Source organism: Dipteris shenzhenensis, chromosome 12 (assembly GCF_047967505.1).
Source record: "Dipteris shenzhenensis isolate YYH24624 ecotype China chromosome 12, Dip_SZ_1.0, whole genome shotgun sequence".
NCBI lineage: Eukaryota > Viridiplantae > Streptophyta > Polypodiopsida > Gleicheniales > Dipteridaceae > Dipteris > Dipteris shenzhenensis.
Genome location: NC_141607.1, coordinates 10,901,832 through 10,924,746, shown reverse-complemented (window position 1 = coordinate 10,924,746; position 22,915 = coordinate 10,901,832). Strand labels below are relative to the sequence as shown.

The 22,915-nt window shown below is 42.3% G+C and overlaps 2 protein-coding genes across 2 annotated transcripts in view; both read left to right on the top strand.

Moving 5' to 3' along the window:
- The window catches only part of LOC147895808 (Tetratricopeptide repeat (TPR)-like superfamily protein), a 42,799-nt gene extending 37,699 nt beyond the window's left edge, over positions 1-5,100 (top strand). The window contains exons 5-6 of the mRNA XM_087382685.1: positions 4,442-4,579; positions 4,669-5,100. Of these exons, the coding sequence (XP_087238811.1) occupies positions 4,442-4,579; positions 4,669-4,842 (312 nt within the window). The 3' untranslated portion in view covers positions 4,843-5,100. The remainder of the gene's footprint in view (positions 1-4,441; positions 4,580-4,668) is intronic.
- Positions 5,101-19,112: 14,012 nt separating this feature from the next.
- Positions 19,113-21,144, top strand: LOC147895807 (oleoyl-acyl carrier protein thioesterase 1, chloroplastic-like). The gene is made up of 8 exons (XM_087382852.1): positions 19,113-19,454; positions 19,529-19,662; positions 19,768-19,881; positions 20,084-20,179; positions 20,313-20,394; positions 20,520-20,588; positions 20,827-20,965; positions 21,020-21,144. The coding sequence occupies exons 1-8, from the start codon at positions 19,113-19,115 to the stop codon at positions 21,142-21,144; spliced, it is 1,101 nt and encodes a 366-aa protein (XP_087238978.1).
- Positions 21,145-22,915: the final 1,771 nt, after the last annotated feature.

Below are 22,915 nucleotides of genomic sequence, written 5' to 3'. Positions count from 1 at the left end.
GCCTTATTTATTTATGTCACACCAGACCTGGCTTACAGTATGCAGTATCTCAGCTCAGTAGATTCATGCACATGCCCAGTTCACAGCATTGGTAGGCAGTGAAGAGAGTCTTCAGATATCTCAGAGGCACTCAGAATTTAGCCCTCTTCTATGGTGATCATGGTTCACTTACCATGCATGCTTACACGGATAGTGACTGGGTAGGATGTTCCGACACCAGAGAGTCACATATCGGCAACTGTTTTTTGCTTGGCAATTCATGTATCTCTTGGCTCAGCAAGAAGCAACCAACAGTTACCACATCTATCTGTGAGGCTGAGTACGGGGCAGCTTTCACTGCTATAGTAGAGTGTTTGGCTTCGACAGTTACTTACAGATCTTGGTATTCGCCAGACATCCTCCACTATTGTCTACACTGATAGCCAGAGTGCTTTGGCCATTGCGCGTAACCCAGTGTTTCATGCGCGTACCAAGCATATTGAAGTTCGTTATCATTATGTTCGGGAGCGGTTGTCAGTAGGAGACATAGAGTTGTCCTATCTTCCCATAGAGGACAACATAGCAGATATGTTTACAAAGACACTTTCTCGTCCCAAGTTCGAAGTCTTTCGACAGGCTTTACACTTGGTTCCCTTTGTTACATGATCTGACATCCCTTGTACATTCATAGGTGGCTATATCCTTTTGGATGAACATGTGCCACCATGACCAGAAAATACCCTCGTGACACTGACTTGGACTCCTCTGAGTCAGCAAGCAGATTGGCATCAGACGTGGAATAACCCCCACTTTTAGAACAAAATAGCGTCGATCCAGAAATTATGTAAAGACTACAAAGGCAAGGGTCATTGCTTAAGAGAGAAAGAAGCTGTACAACATGTTCACAATACAGTGCCTCTGCCAATATGTCTTGCAGCTCCATGTCTCAAACTCTTGCATCAAAAACAAGTTATCTTTTTACCAACAGCTCAGATTAGTGTTGGCATGCTCACACAAATGAGCAAGGCCAAGATTTCTGAAGAGAGTTTCAAATATAAAATTTTTGTAGCAAAGTGTTTTATAAAGAGCAATGGAGAAACCAGTAAAGAAATGCTTGCATTGATAGCAGCAAAATGCTTGAATATTTTCCATCCTGGCATCATTTCTCTTTTGGGGTTCGTTCGTGATAGTTTTATTACGAATCTGTCTTTCACGAAATTCAAGAATACTCTTAGGTTCTTGTGGAATAAAAGTCAAATCTATAACTTCTATTATTTCTTGAGGAGAAACAAGTTGATCATCCGCATCGAATAATTCTTTTAGTCTATTGACATGAAATACTAGATGTACTTCAGTATCAGGAGGCAATTCTAGTCTATATGCAACTAGTCCAGTTCTTTTAATAACCTTGAACGGACCACAGTATCTTGGGGATAACTTCGGAACCAAACCAGTACTTAGGCTCTTGGATTCCTTGGGAATACACAAATATACCATCGTTCCTTCAGAGAACTCTCTAGGTGAACGATGTCTATTAGCATAAAATCTGTCTTGATCTTGGGTACTTCCAATAGACTCCTCGGCAAACTGCAACATGACTTGCATGTCTTGCAAGAATGTCTTTGCAGCATCGCTTTGGATTTCCTTTAACCCAACCATAACTGGTGACTTAGGTTGAAACCCATACATAAGCATAAAAGGACTGTAACCAATACTTGAATGCTTTGCACTGTTATAAGCAAATTCTATCATAGGTAGATAATCTTTCCATGAAGACTGTCTCTTAGAAACATATGCCCGAAGTATATCTTCAACCAATTGGTTGACCTTCTCTGTACGGTCATCAGATTGTGCATGATTTGAGGAACTCATACTTAGAGTAGTTTCCAACTTCTCAAAAACAAGTGTCCAGAAGTTACTTGTAAACTTCGAGTCCCTGTCACTGACTATATCAGATGGCAAACCATACAGCTTAAACAAGTGGTCCACAAACTCGTGAGCGAGCTGAACAGCTGAGATGGTTGTTCTAGTAGGTAAAAATCTAGCCATTTTTGTCAGACGGTCCACTATGACTCAAATGGAGTCATGACCCTTGCGCGTTCTAGGCAAACCGGTAATACAATTTATAGAAATATTTTCCTATTTATTACCTGAGATTTGCACTAGTTGTAATAAACCCGCGCTTCTAAGGCGTTTTGCCTTAGTAACCTGACAAACCCGGCAACCTACCACATAGTTTTCAATAAATGCATGCATCTTAGGCCAATAAAAGGTATGCTTCACAAGAGACAGAGTCCGATGTATACCTAGATGTCCAGCACTAGGAGCATCATGACACTCCCAGAAAATCTTGGATCGAAGATCCAAAACATCTGGCACACATATCTTTCCATTCCGGAACAGCAAGCCGTTCCTAATCATCCATTGACCTCCCGCCGCCTGTACCATAGGTGGCACACTCCTTGAGTCTTGGTCAACCATGGAGCTCCCATCCTGGACTTTTTGCCAATAAGAACTGAAATGACTATCAGTTGTGCAAATCCCTCTCAAGGATTGAAATAGGTCTGAGGATATTTCCGTAAATGACATAGCATTTACGAACTTGACTCGACTTAAGGCATCCGCCACACTATTCAACGAACCCTTTTGATAACGTATTTCAAAATCAAAATCTTGCATTAACTCTGCCCATCTAGCCTTCCTTCCCCTCAATTCAGACCCATCACACATATACTTGATTGACTGGTGATCGGTCAATAGAAGAAACTTCGAACCATACAAGTAGTGTCTCCAAACTTTCATAGCATACACAACTGCATAGAGTTCTTTTTCTAGTGTAGGCCAACGATATTGGGTGTCGCCTAGCTTCTTACTCTTAAAAGCTACATGCCTGCCCTCTTGGAATAAAGCTGCCCCAATCGCAAAATCACTCGCATTGGCTTTTAAAACATAAGGCCAGGTAGGATCGGCTAATGCAAGAACGGGTGCTTCTTGATAGTTAACTTCAAGGTTTCAAAACCCTTGTTCAATGCATCATTCCAAGAGATCGGCTGGGTAGACCTGCGTCCACAACCTTTCAAGACGTTGGTCAGCGGTGCCATGATGTGTGAATGATTAATCACGCACAGACTTCTGTAGAAAAACCGTGAATCCTAGGAAAGAACGAAGTTGTTTCACAGTCTGAGGATTAGGCCATTCTAAAACCTTTTGGATACAATCTAGATCAATGGTAATACCTTCAGAAGAAATCTTGTCTCCTAAGTAAATGATCTCCTTCATAAAGAAGTCACATTTACTCATCTTGGCATACAGCTTATGTTGTCTTAGAATAACTAAGACAATTTGGAGGTGTCCTTTGTGATTCTCTAGCATTTGGCTATATACCAAGATGTCATCTAAGAACACGACAACGAATTTGCCGAGATAATCTCGGAACAAATCGTTCATCATTTGCTAGAAGGTGGTAGGAGCATTGGTCAAACCAAAAGGTAATATGAGAAACTCGTAGTGGCCATACCTAGTTTGGAATGCGGTTCTATCTATGTGTTAAGCATAGATATAGATTGGGTGATAACCCGTACGCAAATCAATCTTAGTGAAATACTACGCTCCGGCCAAACGGTCTATCAAATCATCGGAATGAGAAAGAGGGTATTGTCACTTTATTCAATCGTTTATAATCTAGACACATTCTCCACGAATTATCTTTCTTCTTCCTTAAGAGGATAGGTGCTCCCCAAGGTGATTTACTTGGGCGAATATAGCCCATATTCAGATAATCTTGTAGCTGTGAAGCTAACTCATCCTCCTCAAGCTGGCTCTCAGCCTTTTAGGATGAGCTAGCTTGAGGAGGATGAGAGGATGAGAGCCAGCTTGAGGAGGATGAGTTAGCTTCACAGCTCCAAGATTATCTGAATATGGGCTATATTCGCCCAAGAAAAACATGATTAAGAAAAATCACGCTATATGGATTATCTTATCTACAAGGCTATAATCAAGAAAAACATGAAGATTGTTTGCTGTTTTTTAACATTTTAGTCATTGCATATTTGCCGTTTCATTTGCATGATTAAGGGTGGGGAGCTCATACACCCATCCTTTCTAATGTCTGTCTACCTATATATCTCCTCCCCAGTTCCCTTGCTGCTTCCTTTTTCCAAGCTACTACTGCTTTTTCCTGTGTCACCTGCCAGCACCATATTGTTGGGGATGATTACCAGCTGATGGGAATTGATATTAAAAAGTATATCATTGAGACTTTTATACAGGCGGAGTACATCATTGTGGATTTGCAGGGGCTTTTCAATGTAGATATTCTAAACGGCCATTTTTTGATAAAGGATGGAGTTTTGAATGATCAGTGTTTCCTGTGTTTGCTGAGCATCTGAACGCTCTCAGTAACAAGGGATCACAACTTGTTAGGATAATGACTGTTTTCTTTTCTGGATTGTGTTTGCTGAAGATTTCAGAGAGCCTGAAGGTATACGAGTATATGCTGAATTCCAGTCTACAGCCTGATCAACAAACGTATAATTTGCTAATCAAGGCTCACTCTGTCAATCGAGACACAAGATCTGCCATGGAAGTGGTCAGTCATATGGTGCGCACTAACTAAAGATGACTCCTTATAAATTTTAATGATGTCGTCTGCAAAAAGTTACATAATTTGTGCTTGTTTGCTGTCCTCAGTGTGATGCTGGATTAATGCTTGATAAGGACACAGCTTTGAAATTACGGAGGAGGTTCATAAGAGAGTGTGATGATGAAGGAGCACGCCGAATGCTACAGATGGGCAAAAAGTTTAATTATGCGGCGGGATTCACTGGCGACACAAGACGAACACTTCTTTTCCCATTTTCTTAGACTTTTAGAGCTCTGTTAGGTTGCATAAGGGCTGGTCTGGGTTGCGTAGGACGTAATGGTTTCCTTTTTTGAATTGGAGTCCTTCAGATCTCGGTGGACTGTTTAATGCAAGTCTTAAAGGGGAGTTTTGTAAAGTCTTCCTCCCAAAGCTGCAAACCTACACAATGTGCATATATGCATCCAATGACGTTAGTTTGATCACCTTAATAAGACATCTTTGCTCCAGTTCAAAATGCAGCTGGTTGGGTTTCTACTTAATGTTTTTTTCCGTCCCCCCGCCCCCCTTCTCGTGCTTCCTTGGCATGGGTGACCCAGCTGGGTTTTTGCAGAAACACGTCTATGGAATAGCTGCATTTGCTTGTCATCTGATGTTGAATCTCATCATATTGTTTGTTTATACTAATTTTTCTGCTCATATTTGTCTTCAATTGTTTGTTCACGATTAATTTAACTTGATTTTCAACTATTAATTCTGACACTTTCTATAAATTATTGCTACGATTACTGGAACTAATGTTTTGCATGTGATAAGGGTGACACATAGACTAGTATGTTTGGGGACAATTTGAAAGATTGTGTTGTACTTCTTCCGCAAGCATTTTGCATTGGATATGTATCTAACAAAGTGGATTGACTTCATTTTAAACAGAGACGACTGTCCGACAGTAATTATTTTAAGATGCATTTTCAAGTAGAGCTAGCTTGTCTCCCGCAGCAAATAAGCTATAAAGTGGAGCACCATAGTGTATAAATATTAACACGCTGAACTTGACTGGGAAAAAGAAAAGTAGAGCATCATTGAGTGCTGGCATTTATATTTTATGATATCCTTGGAATTATAGATTTAGTCGACAATGCTATGAGAATTCAAGAGTAGAATTGCAATTTATAAAAGAAAGGTGATGGACATTAACTTATTTAAGTTAGTGCAATGTAGATATAATTTGAGAGCACTAAGGGAGAGCATCAAGATTGATGGAGGTGAGCATCAAGGGCTATTGATACAAGCTATCATGTGGGCGTTATGTGAGTTGTTAATATGCCCCTAGTAGCCATATTTAAAATTTTATATTTACTACAAAAATGTTGCCATATGGCATTGTTGGTTTGGCAACGACGGCTGAGTGAAAAAATAGTTGAAGCAAAGATAAACAACAGATGACAACTATTGATTTTAGCTTATAGAAAGTGGATGATGAAAACAACTTGAATCCATGATTCCATTTAAAGAATAGAGATTGAAAATGAGGTTAAAATGCTTGTACCCCTCAATTCCTTCTTCAAACAAATCTACATTCTCTATTGAAGAACGGTAGATAATCACATCAAGAAGAAGACACAAGCCTTGTTATCTATCTTTAAAAAACAATTTTAGAAATATTATGCTTAATGAAGTCCTAAATTGCTTAATTACTTATATTTAAGCATCATTTCAAATTACTTTAATTGTCAATATAAATTGAATTCACTTCTCTAGACAAAAAATGGATAATGAGATTGATGAAAGTTTGATAGCATAAACTCACCAAACTTGATATGGTTCTTTCCAATGAAGATTTTATGAGCTCTTAAAAGTGGATTTTTGGTTTCACATAGTGGAAATGTAACTATGCCCGTGTGCTCTTGTTTTTTGTTCCATGTTTCTCCCAAGCCTCTAGTAAATGTAAAACCTATGGAAAACAATATTTTAGAGAGAAACTAATATGACTCAAAATCAATCTTAAGAAACTAATATTACAATTTCACTCTTAAGAAAAGAATGAAATTGAAATGCTTTTTAGTTCTAATTTCTTATACTTTCCATGCACAATACTTATTCTATTGAATAGAGAAAGAAGATAACAATGCAAAAACTAAAAAATGGTCATGCCTCCTTGTATTACTAATGTGTACCCTTTTTTGAAAGGCAAAATCAGTGGATGGCAATTGAGGCTTTATTTGTATGCATTTCATGCAATTTTCTTTGTATCTATCAAGACAAAGAGGCATCACACCTCCCCTCCTCCAATAGTTTAAAATGTGCTATCAAAATTTTTGCACTATGCTGTGTGATAGATCCATTTTGGATGAAGATGTTAGGTTAGGATAGAAAGGAGTGGGATGCACGTTGTTTGCCAACTTTTTTTCCAAAGAGATTGAGAGAAACGTGAAGAATGAGAAAGAAAAAGTATGAATGAGAAGAAAGGAGTTGCAAGGGGGAGGGAAGAGCTTCCATGTGGTGGAGGGAAAAACTAAGAACATGTGAACATGGACAAAAGCTCAACTAGATCTAGATAGGTCCAAAGTTATGAAGCAAAAGGGTCACCCAAATGGAAAACATGGAGGATGCTTCTAGTTTGGTGATGGTTTGGGTATGAATAACAAGGTGAATGACTTTTGTCATTCATAAGGCCTACCCAAAAGGTTGGCAGAATGAGAAGCTGAAGTAAAAGACACTAGTAGAAGAAAGGGAGGAGGAAAGATTACGAGTGATGAGGGGTGGAGGGGAAAGCATGTGTGTGTGTGTGTGAGAGAGAGAGAGAGAGAGAGAGAGAGAGAGAGAGAGAGAGTAGAAAAAGGAGGAAAGAAATAGTAATTGAAACTTGGACCAATCCAAGAATTATAGATTTAAAAAAAAAAAGAAAAGGCCCTTTTTCTCTTCTAATGCAATGCCTTCACTAAGACCTACTCTATGGCAAGCCCATTAAAACGAATTTTTTATTATGAAGGGATTTCTCCCTAGAATTGGGGAGCCTATGTTATATACAAATTTTCAATGCCTAAAAATCATTAGGGCTCCTCATGGGCTCAATTCTACGTTTTATTAGTTTTCTACAAGGCCCTACTTGAGTCCAAAACTTTTGTAATGAGGGCAATGGGGAGAGGGGTGCGGAGAAGTAAATTTTTAGAAGGGGGAGGAGATCGGTGAAAAGAGGGAATTTATATGGGATGGGAGAGGATAAGTTTGGATGAGGGAAAAGGGGAGATGGGAGAGTATCAAATGGCGGAAAGGGGCAAGGGGCAAGGGGAATTGGGAGGTGATCTAATGGGGGGGGAAGTGAGGGGAGGAAAGTAAAAATGAGAGGGAATCAAATGTGGAAGGGGGAATGAGGGAAATGGGGAAATGGGAAGGGATGTAATGGGGAGGAAACGAGGAATGAGAGGGGGAAATGAGAAGGAATCAAATAAGGAAGCGGAAATGAGAGGGGATAAGGGAAAACAGAAAATGGGAGGGGATCGAATGGGGGAGAGGAGAAATGAGAGGGAAAATGGGACGGAATTGAAGGGGGAAAGGGAAAATGAAAGAGGGGATGAGGAAAAAGGGGAAATGGTAGTTGATGTGGGGAAGGGAATTTGGAGAGTTGAAGGGCGCCATGAGAGGGGATGGAAAGAAAGAAGGAAGGAAAGAAATATTAAAGTCCTTAGGAGGCCTCATGGGCCTATGGGACAAAGTACAACAAGTAGGAAGAAACTGATACAAGCCGCAGAGGGCTGAAGCGAAGGGTGCGCAAAGGCCCTTGCTGAGTGATATGCTAAGCTAAGCTATATATCTAACAAATGAGAAGCTGAAGCTGAGTAGCCAAAACCTGGCACCATGGTAGCTCGCCACTGGTCTGCAAAGATATCTCGGATCTACGTCCGGTGGGCTGTATCGAGTCTCTTCTGATGAGGAGGGTGGAAATGGGTCAGACCTCAATTGTGCACGCTCTCTTAGCTCTTCGTGGCATGCGTGGACTCTATATCCCTTGCTCAGGAGTTGGCGGTACTATGTCATCTCTCACCACTGATCCATGTTGCTTGCATGTCTGCTCTCGGGGCCGACTCAAATGCATAAAAGTGGATGACATGTCACTGTGACTGATCTGCCCCAACATTCTGTGGTGATATCAATGTCTACTACTGCATCCTGTGGTGTTGTTAGTGTCTATTGCTATCTAATCTATTGTACTAGTGTCTCTCTGTGATGTTGCATCTTGATTAGGTTGAGCCCAATGTAGACTTGATCATGGAAGTGGATCACTCGGGAGAGTGGATCAAAGCCATGCCCCTCTTAGAAGAGGCAGTGATATCGTCCTCAGATCTCATAATAGGATGGGCAGATACACAGGAAATGCTCCTCTATCTCAATCGTCTCTAGTGTACATAAACTACAGATCCATTGCTCTCTAGCTATGCCTATAGTCTCCCTGCCTCGATCCCGCGGCTGATGTGACGAGACCCACATTTGTACAATGGCAATCATTAGTGCATGTGAAGCTCCTCTATCCTCAAGGTACTAGGGTCTGATGATGAGTCCATCCTCTGACACTCTCAAGAAGTGATCATGATAGGATTGCATCTTGGTGGGGAACTCTTGATCCCCTCCCCAAGCTCGGGATGTATAGAGCTAGAGGAGGTCCAACCATATGATACGGTTAATCTCATCATGAGGGATTGACTTGAGTGGTGTGTCCATGCTGTACTGGAAGGGGGCAATCCATCTATCTAGATATGGTGACTGAAAAACTAGATGGAGATGCGTGCATATCATGTATCGACCCTGCTCTCTATTAGTCGTATGGAGGATTCTAGTGCATATCATGTACCAGCCCCGCTCTTTGCTAGTTGTCTGGAGGATTCTAGTGCTAACCTCGATAGTCTCAAGTGAGGCAAGGCCCATACTCTATAGAGGAAAGTCACTATCTGGAAAAGGGGATCAACCTAGAGTGGTCTCATAGCAAACTCTACCTGTACTATTTGAGGTGGATATGAGGGCTTGCTCTGAAACATCCTAGAACCCATAATCAACTATAGCCACTCAAATCTCTTCCACTCTGTCATCGAGAGGTCACTCCCCCAGAAACGTGTTGCGTACATGGCAGTTGGCCTCACTAGGGTGTCAAAAAGCCAACCCTTCGCCGGCGGGTCCTCAAAGTGCCACTGAAAGCATTGGCTCTATAGTCAAGCCAAAGCTCTCTGTCCTCGTGTGAGTTATGCTTTGGCCACATGTACCATCTTGTAAATTGTCCCTATGAAGACTGCACCCAAGTATGAGCAAGGCTGCACTATCTCTATTGGCTTACCCTAGTTAGTGAATCTATGTTGGTGTAGTATAGCATATGAGGTGTTGAAGATCATAACCTTGGTCTTCCCAATGTTGACTCTGAAGTCCCTCTGCATGAAAAACACCTTTAGTACCTCCAAATGTCTTTGCAGTCCCTTTGTCAAAGATGATATAAGGACTATGTCATTCGCATATAGCAATATCTGTATCATCAAGTCGGCCAGTAGTGATCCCTCGGCTCCTAAGTGGTTAATGAAAGATGCGATCTCGTTAATGGAGAGTCCAAAGAGGGTCACTGGAAGAGGGCATCCCTATTTTACTCCAATGGTGCTCTTGGTGCCCTCAACCCAGTTTGATAGATCCCCCGAGACCCGAATTCTCCCTCTAATGAACTCATATAGGCTCATCAGTCTCGGATCAAAACCTTTGGTATTTGCATATTCGAAAGCCTTCTGATCATGCGGAAGTGTGTGACGGTGTCAAAGGCCTTCTGAAAGTCTAGAAATCAGGCATAGTCTTTTTGGTTCCTCGATTTTTCCTCCTCAATGCTAGCGCTCAGAGTGAAGATGTGATCAATGGTGGAGTGCTCTTGTCAAAAACCTTCCTGTCTTAGAGCATGTTGCCCATGTGCCTTTGTGGGACTATTGATCTCCCTCTTTAGTACCAACCCATAGATATTGGCCAAAGTGTGGCCAATCATAAGAGCGGTAATTCCCAATGTCCATGGGATCTCTTGCTTTGTGTATGGGCAAAATCATGGTAGTTCCCCAAGTAGATGGGAACTCGTGGCATACAACGTGGTTGAACATCTCTACTAGAATCGGAGCTAGGACCCCTACCATGTGCGAAATGCTCAGTCCATAGTCCCTCGTGATCTTGAGCTGTCTGGTTATGGAGCTGACGGAGGGTACTCCCTACATTTTCTGTAGTGAACATACAACATGTGGTAGGCCTAGGCATTGAAGACATATCGAGTGGTGTCTGCATAGGGACATCATAGAGAGAACTTGCATACGTATGCCAAACCCCTGGATCTGTGATGGGAATAGATGGCTTTCCCTTAGAAGTCCCCATCCAATGGTAGGTCCCCCCCTCAAAAAGATCGGTTCACTTCCTCCATCTTGTGTCTGAGGAAAGCCCATCGCTTATGACGTTTTAGTCGTTTATGCAATCCACTACACCTCCCATGTCGTGATATGGCCCAAACCTCGCTCCTGTGTAAGGTGAGATCTACCATGGATTCCGAGGCATCATCCTAACTAGGGCATGTGTTGTAGATTGAGTCGTGGGGAAGGATCTAGCTATTGCATCTCGTACCATTGAGACAAGGGTATCCGAAGCAAGAGTGAGGTCTGTATGATCTCCAAATAGATCCAAAAGCTCGCAAGCTAGATGACTCACATAAATTGGATCAAGAGCATGATGAAAGTGGGCCTGGACATGGGTGGGTGTTGGGGAGAGGGATCTCTCCATGGCTTGCATGGTAGATGAGATGCTAAAAGTTAGGTATGAGTGGTCAATGCTAAGCAAGGGAGAGGCACAATGAAATCATGTATCCATGATACAAAGGCCAAGGGACCCATCTGATAGTCTAGTGTACTGGTCTCACCACCATGTGGGAAGCAAGTGAGCACGTTAGAAGAAGGCACTCCCAGCTCAAGTAGATGGTGCCCACATCTTGTCACATGTGGTGCCTCACTATCCTGAGCTTTGATTGGTTGAGTTTTGGCACTATGAGAGAGTTATCATCAAAGTACACGAGCCCACCTACCTATCTACTATGCGTGCATTGAAGTCACCCTGAGAAGGAGGATATGTCCATGTCTGGGGAACTCCGTGATGTCATCATACATCGTCTCATGTGGGCTATGTCCATCCATAGTGACCTCATGTGCATAGGATGATGTATTGGGGGGGAAAGTAGCATAAGGCAATGTAGATTAGGTGTGCCTCCAGTAGCCAAACTCATATCCACATATGCCATGCACGCTCCTCTCTCCACACTATGGATATGAATGGCCTCGTGTGTGATTTGAAGAGAACAACTACTACATCAAAACCCGTATTCCACTGTCTCTCCTCATCTCTTTCCTATAAGCTGACTTCTAGGTGTACCTATCACTGTAGACATCCTCTCTTTGGGCTCTCACGTGTCTTGGTGTAAAAGAGCATGTCTCTATCACTGTAGGTCTCCAAGAAACTCCCAGATTGGACCAAAGGGTACCATTGCAATTCCACACTGCCATTTTTAGTCCACTTTGTGCACTCATTCCATTGGCCCGACACCGTTATAATTCCCCATCTTCCTTGTCTTCCTTGTTTACTCTATCCTGAATGTTCATCTTACCATCCCTATAGGCAGTCCATTTCCTTGCTTCCCTTGCTGCTGTTGCCATCACATGCACCATTCCTTCCCTCTAGTGCTCTTGCTATAGGAGAGTAAGTTTGTCATCGAAGTAAATTTGGGTTCCTTTCAAAGTCGCCATCATGCTCATGAGCATCTTTTTGTCCTTAGCTATCAGTACTCTCATTACTAGTGGTCTTGTTTGTGCCTCGGGCTTGCCCACTCTCCATGCTGTCTCGCACGTGAGATTCACACCCATTTGGTGAACAAGTCCTTTGCATCTTCCATAGGAGTGTCTCCCACTATGAGAACTTGAACCAAAACATTTAGAGCCTTGTTGTTCCTCCTTTTGTCCTCCTCCAAAGCATCTGAAATATTATGTTTCCTAGGGGCATTATGCCTTTCTTGACCACATCTTTCCATTCTAGGATTGCAGCCTATCCTTTGTGATCTTTTTTGTGAATTCATGTGCTTAACTTGCATGGGGGAATGCAAGGATGCCAGGTCTTTTTTGCATTTTTCGTCATCACATTTCAGCTCTTCCATTGCTGTGTATGCCCCTTCCAGAGCTCCTTGTGCATCTCTCTATTGTTGTAGCTCGGTCCCCATAAGTTGCATTTGGTCCTTGAGGCTGGTCTTTTCTGATTCCCATAATGCTCTTTCCTTCTTTCGCTCATCCTTATTCTTCTCCTACCATTCCTCTTGCATATGTCCGCTTTGTTTCTTGAACTCATCATGCCTTGTCTACATGTGCGTTTTCATTTAGCAATGCCACCAATCCACATTAGTGGCTTCCAAACTATCAACTTCTCAACCAACACAAGGCAAATCTTATAAAGGTGAGAGATGACATCAGAGATTCCACCCTTGGGCACTCCTACGGTGTAGGAATTTATAATAGTTTCCAAAGCATGCTTTCCCCATGTATCTTCCACACAACCTCATGTAGGCATTTTAGCAAATACAATTCTTGTTGTTTTTGAAATGCAAAAAAAACTTTTCTTCCCACGTACTTTCTTGGCATATTGTGTTTGTTACTATCCTCTATTTTCCTCTTCCCTAGTATTTTCCATGCCATTTTCTGTATATGTTTGCTTGCAGCAGGGCCTAGGTACACAAGGGTATTAAGAGAGGTTTTTTTAAGTGCCCATGAGTATCTTTTTTGAAAATTCTTGGCTTTTTTAATTGTTCTGACTCTTTTCTTATTACTGTGTAGGATCAAGGCAAGTTTGGATGTGGTTGGAGGGTGTAGAGGTAGGTTGTGGCTAGGGGACAGCCCCTTGGCCTATGTGTTGGAGCTTTGGTGCTAGGGGCTAGAAGAATCCCCACCCCCTACCTATTTGGAGCTTGGTATAGGCCACTCTAGGGGCGCAGAGACTACGCAAGGTTGATAGAAGCCCTACAATCTATTTGGGGGGGGGGGCTAGAGGATAGCTCACTCAACGTGTACAAGAGTTTAACAAAGAATGGTAACGTACATCTTGAAAAATGTGTCATTCTTGAAGGCGAAGGGCATGATTTGTATCTTTGATTTTACCATTTTGGCTGAGGTTCCAAACGGCCCTGACATGAAAGTAGCTTTTGTTAGCTAAGTCTCTCGACTAGGTTATGGAACTAAGGTAACTACCTTGACTTGGAGCATACATTAACATATAAATTATTCCGAATTGCACGTGTTTAGGATTTTGTACTTCACCAATGATAATGCAGATTTTCTTGAGCACATTTGTGAGGCTTGTAAAGGTGTTCGTGTTAGCCAAGACCCCTTTGTCCTTACTACTTCTCATGCAAAAAGCCCTCAAAGCCTTGTCCAAGTTCCTTGCTTGACTAGAGACATTGTCCAACATGGATGCAAGCAGGTGCCGATTCACATTAGGGGCGCATAAGTTGATATTGTGCTTTCTTTAGGCATCCCCTTACTTGAACTGTATGAAGAAGACCTAGTGATGGCAAGAAGAAAACTGAAGACTTGCAAACCTAGCGGAAGCTTAATAGCTTCGGGTTTCTTATTGTAAGAAAATAATACAACATCTGTGCTCAACGGATAACAGGATCTTGTACGCAAGAGAGAAAACTAGATAGTATGGAGAATCAAAAATTTGATTACTATAGAACTGATACAATAGATGGCATTGCCTCCCAACCATGCGCTCCTGTGAAAGAAGCTTCGATGGCATGCTGGAAACAGTAGAAGACGGAGGTTGGATGCTAAGGAATTAGGGTTGCTATAGCCAGTGATAAAATGGGCTTCACGGGCTTGCTCTTATATAGCCACCAATCGTAGTCAGTTAGGCTCAATTGGGTAACCGACCCAGTTTGCTCAAAACGGTTGACTGGGGGTCGGTCCCAAAATAGGCCACCGACCATACGATAGAACCGATGCGCAAAACAAAGCAATTGACCTATGAAATCTGTTCGGCCTAGAGCCATCCGGGATCATCTGAGGCTCCAAACGGGCCCCACAACCCGAGAGTGGACTGCCTTGGGAAATGCTCCATCTACCCTCAATGCAATCAGTCAAGGGATGCCTTCTCGCACTTGCATGTAGCCTAGTTGGTGGTGTGCGAACTCTATTTGAAGCCGTCCAGCCATCAGGCCACACATGGCCCCTATCTGGTGTCCAAACTAGGACCTACTGGATAACCGAGCTACTCAAATGCCTTCTCCTCATATGGGGGGCTTATAAGTAGATTTACTGGTTCCCTCGTGGTTGTATGAGAGTGGAGCATTGATATCTAACACCCCCCCTCAATGTCCACCTGCAAGTGAACTTACTTTTTCGGCCCAATGCCAAGTCGATAAAGATGCCTCTCCACCAAGTCTCTTCCAAGAGCCTTCATGAAGATGTCCGTAGCATGCTCTGTAGTCGGATAGTACACCAAGTCGACCTCTCCATCCATGATGAGCTCACGTACAAAGTGATATTGAATCTCAATGTGTTTTGTGCGAGCGTGGAACATCGGGTTCTTTGCAATCGCCATGCAACTTTGATTGTCACATGATAACTCCGTAGGCTTGTTCTTCACTGCACCCATGTCCCCCAAAATCCTCCTCAACCACACTGCCTCGCAAGAAGCAAAGCATGCAGATTTGTACTCGGCCTTGGTAGAAGAAAGAGCAAATGTGGGTTGCTTCTTGCTGACCCATGACACCACTCCAGATCCAAGTGAGAAACAGTACCCTGTCACTGATCTCCTGCTATCCATGTCTCCTGCCCAATCCAAGTCACAGAATCTGGTCAAGATGTTGCCCTTGGTATAGGTGATGCCATAATCAAGTGTGCCTTTGATGTGTTTTAGCACCCGCATCCTTGCCCTCTAATGGTTCTCTCGGGGCTTATTGGAAAACTTGCTTAGTACATCAGTCGCAAAACTGATGTCCGACCGTGTGTTGCACAGGTAAATCAAGCTGCCCACAAGCCTTTTGTACTTCGCTTCATCCACCAGTGGTGATGAATCCTCGTTTGAGAGCTTCACGTCAACCTCCATGGGGGTACCAACTGTCTTGCACTCAGCCATGCCAAATGCCTTCAATATCTCTCCAGCATACTTCAGCTATGAAATGAAGATCTATTTCGGCTCCTGCTAAACTTCAATCCCCAAATATAAATCCATCAGTCCGAGGTCTATCATTTCAAACTCTCTTCCTAGCAAATGCTTCGTCTGCGAGATCTTCTCTTCATGGTTATCTGTTATGACAAGGTCGTCCACATAAAGGACCACGATCATACACCTGCCTCCTTCTCTAAAGATATATAAATTTGCATCAGATGGGCTCCTCCTGAACCTGTTTTGCAGAAAGTAGGAATCAATTCACTGGTACCACACTCGTGGGGCCTGTTTCAGCCCGTAAAGTGCCTTCTTCAGTTTGCAGACTTTATCTTCTGAACCAGGGATCTCAAAACTTGGTGGTTGTTCCACATATACCTCCTCCTTGAGATCTCCATTCAAAAAGGCGGATTTCACATCCATTTGAAACATGGGCCAACTTCCCTGGGTAGCTAAAGCCAAAACACTGCGAATTGTGGTTAGTCGAGTTGTGGGAGCAAAAGTATCTTGATAATCAAAACCATGTACTTGTGCAAATCCTTTTGCCAAGAGCCGAGCCTTGTACTTATCTGACGTGCCGTCGGGCTTGTACTTGGTCTTGTACACCCACTTGGTTCCGATTACCTTGCATTTTGGTGGTCGATCCACAAGGTCCCAAGTGTTGTTCTTCATTATGGAGCCATACTCCGACTGCATAGCCTCTATCCACCTATCATTGCCCTATGCCTCTTCAAGACACTTGGGTTCATCAGCATGGATCACTTCTGTCATCAAAGCATAGTTGACGAGGTGTTCCTGTGCCCTTCTTTGCTCCTCTAATCTCTTGGATCGGTAGTGTGTTCGGATGGTTCCTCCTCAATGGCTGGAGTTTCTCTGCTATCCAAAAGCTTCTTTACCCCTTCGGGAATGGCCGTTGCCATTGTGGTTCTGCAGGCTCTTCTTCATCTTCTTTGTCTTGAATCCTCCCAAGCACTGTTGGGGGAGTTCGGTCTGCTATTGGTGGCGGTACTAGATGGATATCCTGGTCCTGGTTGTCTAGGAAGGAAGCATCCTCCTCCAATGGATGCGGCTGTTCTGAGAAGACCACATCACGACTTACAATTACCTTCTTGGTAATAGGGTTATAGAGATGGTAACCCTTCACCTCTTCACTGTAGCCCAAGAAAATACACTTCCGGCTCTTCGATTCCCATTTGGTCCTCGTAGCATCAGGGACATACACAAAATAGTCACATCCAAAAACTCTAAAGTGTGCAGCTGAAGGTTTCTTACCAGAAAAGGCTTGCAGTGGAGTCATCCCATTCACAACCTTCGTGTAGCTACAATTCAGGATGTAAACTGTAGTGTTACATGCTTTAGCCTAGAAAGTCTTTGGCAAATCTTTCCCTTTCATCATACTCCGACCCATTTTGCAGATGACGCGCATCTTGCATTTTGCTACTCCATTTTGCTACTCCATTTTGCTATGATGTATGTGGTGGGGGTTTCTGCCTCTTGATTCTGTGACTTTTGCAGTAACTTTCGAATTCAGTTGATGTGAACTCTCCACCTCTGTCTGATCTCAACTTCTTCACCTTCCTTCCCGTTTCTTTCTCGACCATTACATGCCATTCCTTGAACCTACTAAAAGCCTCGTCTTTAGTCTTCAAGAAGTATATCCATATCCTTCTACTGTAGTCGTTCATCAGCATCATGAAGTAGGAGGAACCACCCAAAGCTTCCGTCTCCATCTTTCCACAGAGGTCCATGTGAACGAGCTCTAGAGTAAGACATCATGGACATACAACAACTTCTTCAACAAAAACAATTAGCACAAAATCCAAATTTCATCCTTAAAAATCCTATGAACACAAATGCTCTCATGTGTCTTGTAGAGTTCTTCCCAAGTCTAACATATTAAAAATTTCTAAGTACCATATTTGACAACATTATGTCTACTTTTGAGACCTCTAATACTCCATGGCACATGTTGACTACAATGCCTAAAGATTCTTTCTTCACAATTGAGAACATATAAAACTTAGCTCAAAATTCTTCAAGATCTCGTGCATTAATTGTAGACATCCTTCAACATTTTCATTCCATCTTTGGAACATCATTTGCTTTGTTATGCTATGATGGAATACAACTTTCCAAAAAAATTACAATATGCAAACATAAACAAAGTATTACATACAATGTGTTCTTGGATGAATCAAACTATGTTTCCACAATCAGTCCATTGATTCATTCACATGGGAAATGTGCCTACAAAGTATGGACTAGGGAAGATGAAGTACAACTACAAAACTTGTGTCAAGAAAAATCCAAACTTATTTGCAAAAGAGATTGCATCTGTATATCATAGCCACTCTTTGCAAAGTAATGATACAATGCAAGCTACTTTAAACAAAATATACAAGATGAGAAGAGTTGTACTAGCACCTCTCTAAGAAAATGGAATAAATGTAGCGAGCACCCACTCTTTGACTAAGTTTTTATGTTCCCTTTGCTACTATAAGATGTCAAGAATGAGAAAGTGCCATTGTTATCTTCAAAAAACATGCAAATGGTTGAAAAAAAACCATTTACAAGCAATCTCAATGACATTGAAGTGCGCTTAGACTCCATCAAAATACCATTTGCACAAATTTAAATAATGGGATGGCAATTTGAGATCATGAATAATTGCTTTTAAATGTGATTTAGATTTCAACTCTTAATATATTGATACATTGAATATTACCCTTGGCATACATACGTTATGTCCATTCTATTGAATATTATCCTGGGCATACATACGCTATGTCCATTCTATGAACATCACATGGACCCAAAGAAATCCATGCCCCATCATTATTTTCCAACACCTACATCTATACCTCATCTACAAGATCCCACACACAACCTGGTACCTAATAACTACTCTCACCCATGCACAACCTAGTACACTTGAGATTCAATGATTCACATTGTAAGAAAAAGATAGTGAGAATCGCTAGACCAAATGACCATCCTCCAATTCTATTTTCCATCCACCCATGCCCACGGGCCATCCTCTAATTCCTCCATTGGTGGATGGGTGGTATGAACCCACCCTGCATGGGAAGAAACGAAGCCTAGTGACAGGAATCGTGTAATGCGTAGGAATATGTTTCTCTGGATGCTTGTTGCCAAATTTTAGCTCGATACTTACACTCCCCACACTGCCACTATAATCATGTACTCATCTTATATCGTCAGATCGACTCTTCCTCTGCCCATCATGGTATCCTCGTCTTCCTTAATCGCCTTGTCTTCAGCAGCCACCATTGTTTTTCCATGCACCCGCAATATCTGTTTGAGTAATCCATACAATCGAGAGCCGAATTCCGAAATGATCCGGGTTCATGCTGCCGCCATGCTCTCATCTTTCCCACACTTGAATGTCGTTTGGAATGCAAAGGTCCAGCAACAGCGCAAGGCCACCGTCAAAGGTGCTTCGTTAGAGGGCGCGCGGTGCCTCAATATTGACGAAACGCCAAACCGGTTGAATTGCCATGAGACTTTGACGCCAGACCTGCGCACTATGCCACACACGCTGCCAATGTTAGATGTTTTGAACATCGGCGATTTGATACCCTCAGGAAAGGCTTACACCCAGCAGTTTGTCATCCGCTCTTACGAAGTTGGTGCCAACGGAACGGCCTCAATCGACACAATTGCTCATCACCTTCAGGTGAAACTTGCAGATCCTTAAGCAGTGTTGTTCGTTTCAGAAGGACTAGTACTTCTCAGACCTTGATTCTGCAGGAAGTAGGTTGCAACCATGCCAAAAGCTCGGGATTTTACGAGGACGGTTTGGCGACAACTCCAACCATGAGCAGGCAAGGCCTTATATGGGTCGCCACGAGAATGCATATTGAAGTCACGGAGTATCCTGTATGGTGTGGATCTACTCTTACCCCGATTGCAGCTTGTCTCCTCTGATTTCTCATGAATGAATGGGACATTGAACACATGGCGCTATGTGTCTGATGTCAAACATACAGGGGCGAGGTTGTCGAGATCGATACTTGGATTCAGGAGACGCAGGATGGTCGATTCAACCGCGACTGGCTTCTAAAAAGTTTGATGCGAGAAACTATAATTGCTCGAGCGACCAGGTAGTGCAGACTCGTGGCGTCTAGAATAGAATATATACTTGTCAAATCGATTTTGTTCTCTTAGAGCTCCAACATTACGTCTACTGTCCTTCGCCTCAGGATATCCATCCTGATTCCTGAGACCATTGCTTCCACTATCCATCACACTTGACACAGCTGAAGGCCAATCGTCGTGTTAAGATTCTGGATTGTTGGTTTGTAGCACATGGGTCCTGATGAACAAAGACACGAGAAGGCTATCTAGGATAACTCAAGGTCTGAGAGAGGAACTTCAGCCCTTCTATCCGGATCCTCCAAGGTGGGTTTTAGAGAAGCCCTTAATTTGTGAATAGGTTGTTAGCCGATCAAAGTAGGCAGTGCATTGATTGAAAAAATTTGATCAACATAAATCGGCATTTTACTCGAGCATCGTGTGCTGATTCCCCGAGCAGGTTGTCGTTTCCTGAAGAGTTTGCCCAAATAAAGATTCCCAAACTCCCGGAGCCGGCTCAACATGTTCACTGTGGTCTCAAGGTAGAGCCGAGTCATGAAAGTCCAACTGAGCCTAACCTGCCTCACAATTGCATGATCGTGTAAAATGTGACTCCAAAACCTTGTAAGGACGTAATGCCAGAATATTTTGAGTGCTGTTTTTCCAGCCGCGGAGGAGCGACTTGGATATGAATCAACACGTGAACTACGTCGCGTACATCGGTTGGCTTCTACAGGTTATCAGTAGCGATAATTCACCTTTAATTTGTTTTCGACCCCAGTAAATTAAGCTGCAAGTTGCAAAGTTGCTACCACAATACAGGAAAAAAACGTGCAAGTTGCTTTCCTCTAGGTGCAGACGGTTGTCCCTTTGCCGCGGCGACTAAAATTGACTAATTAGCGAGTGGGCACAATATTGAAAGTACCTACCCTGCTGGCTCATGAGTTCGCTTGTTGTTGTTGGTGATGAATCAGTGCATTCCGCAAGATGTGTTCGACAAATGGGAGCTCTCGAAGATCACCATCAATTACAGGAGGGAATGTCATCAGCAGGACGAAGTGGAGTCGTTGGCAAACCTCGAAGACTCGTGGACGATTACCTGTAGCAGTGGCAATCGTGATAAGGATGATAGAAAATCGATGCTTGATGATCATGAGTACAGAGCACAAACAGGTCGATTAGATGCGCTGCAATTTCTGCATCTTCTTCGTTTTAGCGATGGCCAGCCCGGAGCTGAGATCAGCAGGGCGAGAAGCCAATGGAAGCCTAGGCCACTCCCCCCAAAGAATTGAGAACATTGTGAAATTTTGCCAAATGCTTGTAATATAAACAAGGTGAATTATACTCATAAGAAGGTGAATTATATTCATAAGGACTGAGGGTGCCCTCAAGGAGATTTAGGTCTTCTTTGTAAATGAGAGAGAGTGGTCACACCAATAAATGAAGTTAGTTCCCAATATTTTATGTTGTGTTTCCTTGTTTGTCCATATGTGGTCAATTGTGGACCCATGTATAGTTGTTGGTTGATGTATCAATTGTTTGAAATTTAATGTGTTCAAGTAGTTTTTGCCTATTTGAAATTTTCTTGTGATTGGGTGTATTGGAGTCTAGACAAATGGAATATTGTCCTTGTAAAGAGATGAATTATTGAAACGAGCTTGTCTTCCGGTTGCATTATTTTTAAACAAGACCCAAACAACATGGGGTTACGTAATTATGTTTGAATGTTTGAATATTCCATCAGCGCCATTCACCAATCCATTCGAATGTCTAAATTGCTGAAACAAATTTCAACTATCATTCCTAATTTCAAATGTAGTGTTTTGTGTAAGCCTACTGTGTTCCTTGGATTTGTTGGGATTGTTATGGTTTTGTTGCATGTCTTGTATCTTTTGTCGGTTGCTTAAAGAATATGAGGATCTTCTTGGAGTAAGTCAAACACCTCTTTGTTGTGAATGTCCTTTGTAGCATTAGTGTAGAAAAGGTGGGGAATTTTTTGTTTTGTGATGGTTTTCATTTATGTAGCAGATGTTGCTTAATGTGTGTTGCCCGGTCCTTGTTTTATTGACTACTTGTATGAATTGGCTATCTGTTTGACGCATTGGTGTATTGAGTTCACAGAGTAATACATTGTTTTTCCAAAAGGATGTCATCATTGATGTGTGTGTTGATTGTCCATGAAAAGCCATGAATCTTTTGTTGGGTTAGCTTGGCAAAGATCTCCACATAAGAGAACATCAAGTCCTCCAAATGGTTGGACAACTAGCTGAACGTCTTTGTAGAGTTGCAATAGTTCTTGTAACTTTTCACTAGAAAGACTTGTGTAAAGGGATGCCATTAGTGGCAAATATAAGCTAAATGGATTATTGTGCCACCAATGTTGAACTTTGCTTTGCCAGTGTAAGCTAGCAAGAGAACTTTTTTGGGATTCGATGTTTTGAGTTTGCTTATGTGAGTAAGGCCTTAAAAGGGCTTGAACCATGGCCATTAGTGTAAATGTTTTGCATGTTCCAGCATTGCCTTTCAAGAAAAGATGCAATGGTTTTGCTAGATCAGTTCTTTTTTTGAGCATGATGTCTTCGAGTATCAATCATTGGTCTGTGCTTGATCCTCTTAAGGTAATGTAATAATTATTGTTAGGTATAGTTTGGATGTTAGTAAGGATGGTATGTGGAATTGATTTGTTTTCGTTGGATTTGGCATGTCTATTAACACTATATTGGGAAATTTGAGAATCTCCCAAGTCCCACTTTCAAGTAAAGGGTTAAGATTTGACCATGTGGCCAAAACTTGAACCCTTATTTGAAAGTGGGACTTGGGAGGATTCACTAATATGGTGTTTAGGATGGATTCCACTTTCAAGTAATGGGTTCAGATTTGACCATGTGGCCAAATCTTAGCCACATTGGGAAGTCCCAAACTATTTGGAAATTCCTAAATTCCCTAATATAGTGTTTATTCCAATCTCATAAGTATCAATGTTTTTGAATGTAGATTCATTGCTTGAGGATGTGGAAGTATTAGAGGAACATCTTAAATTTGTTGGCATTTTGCGAATAAGCT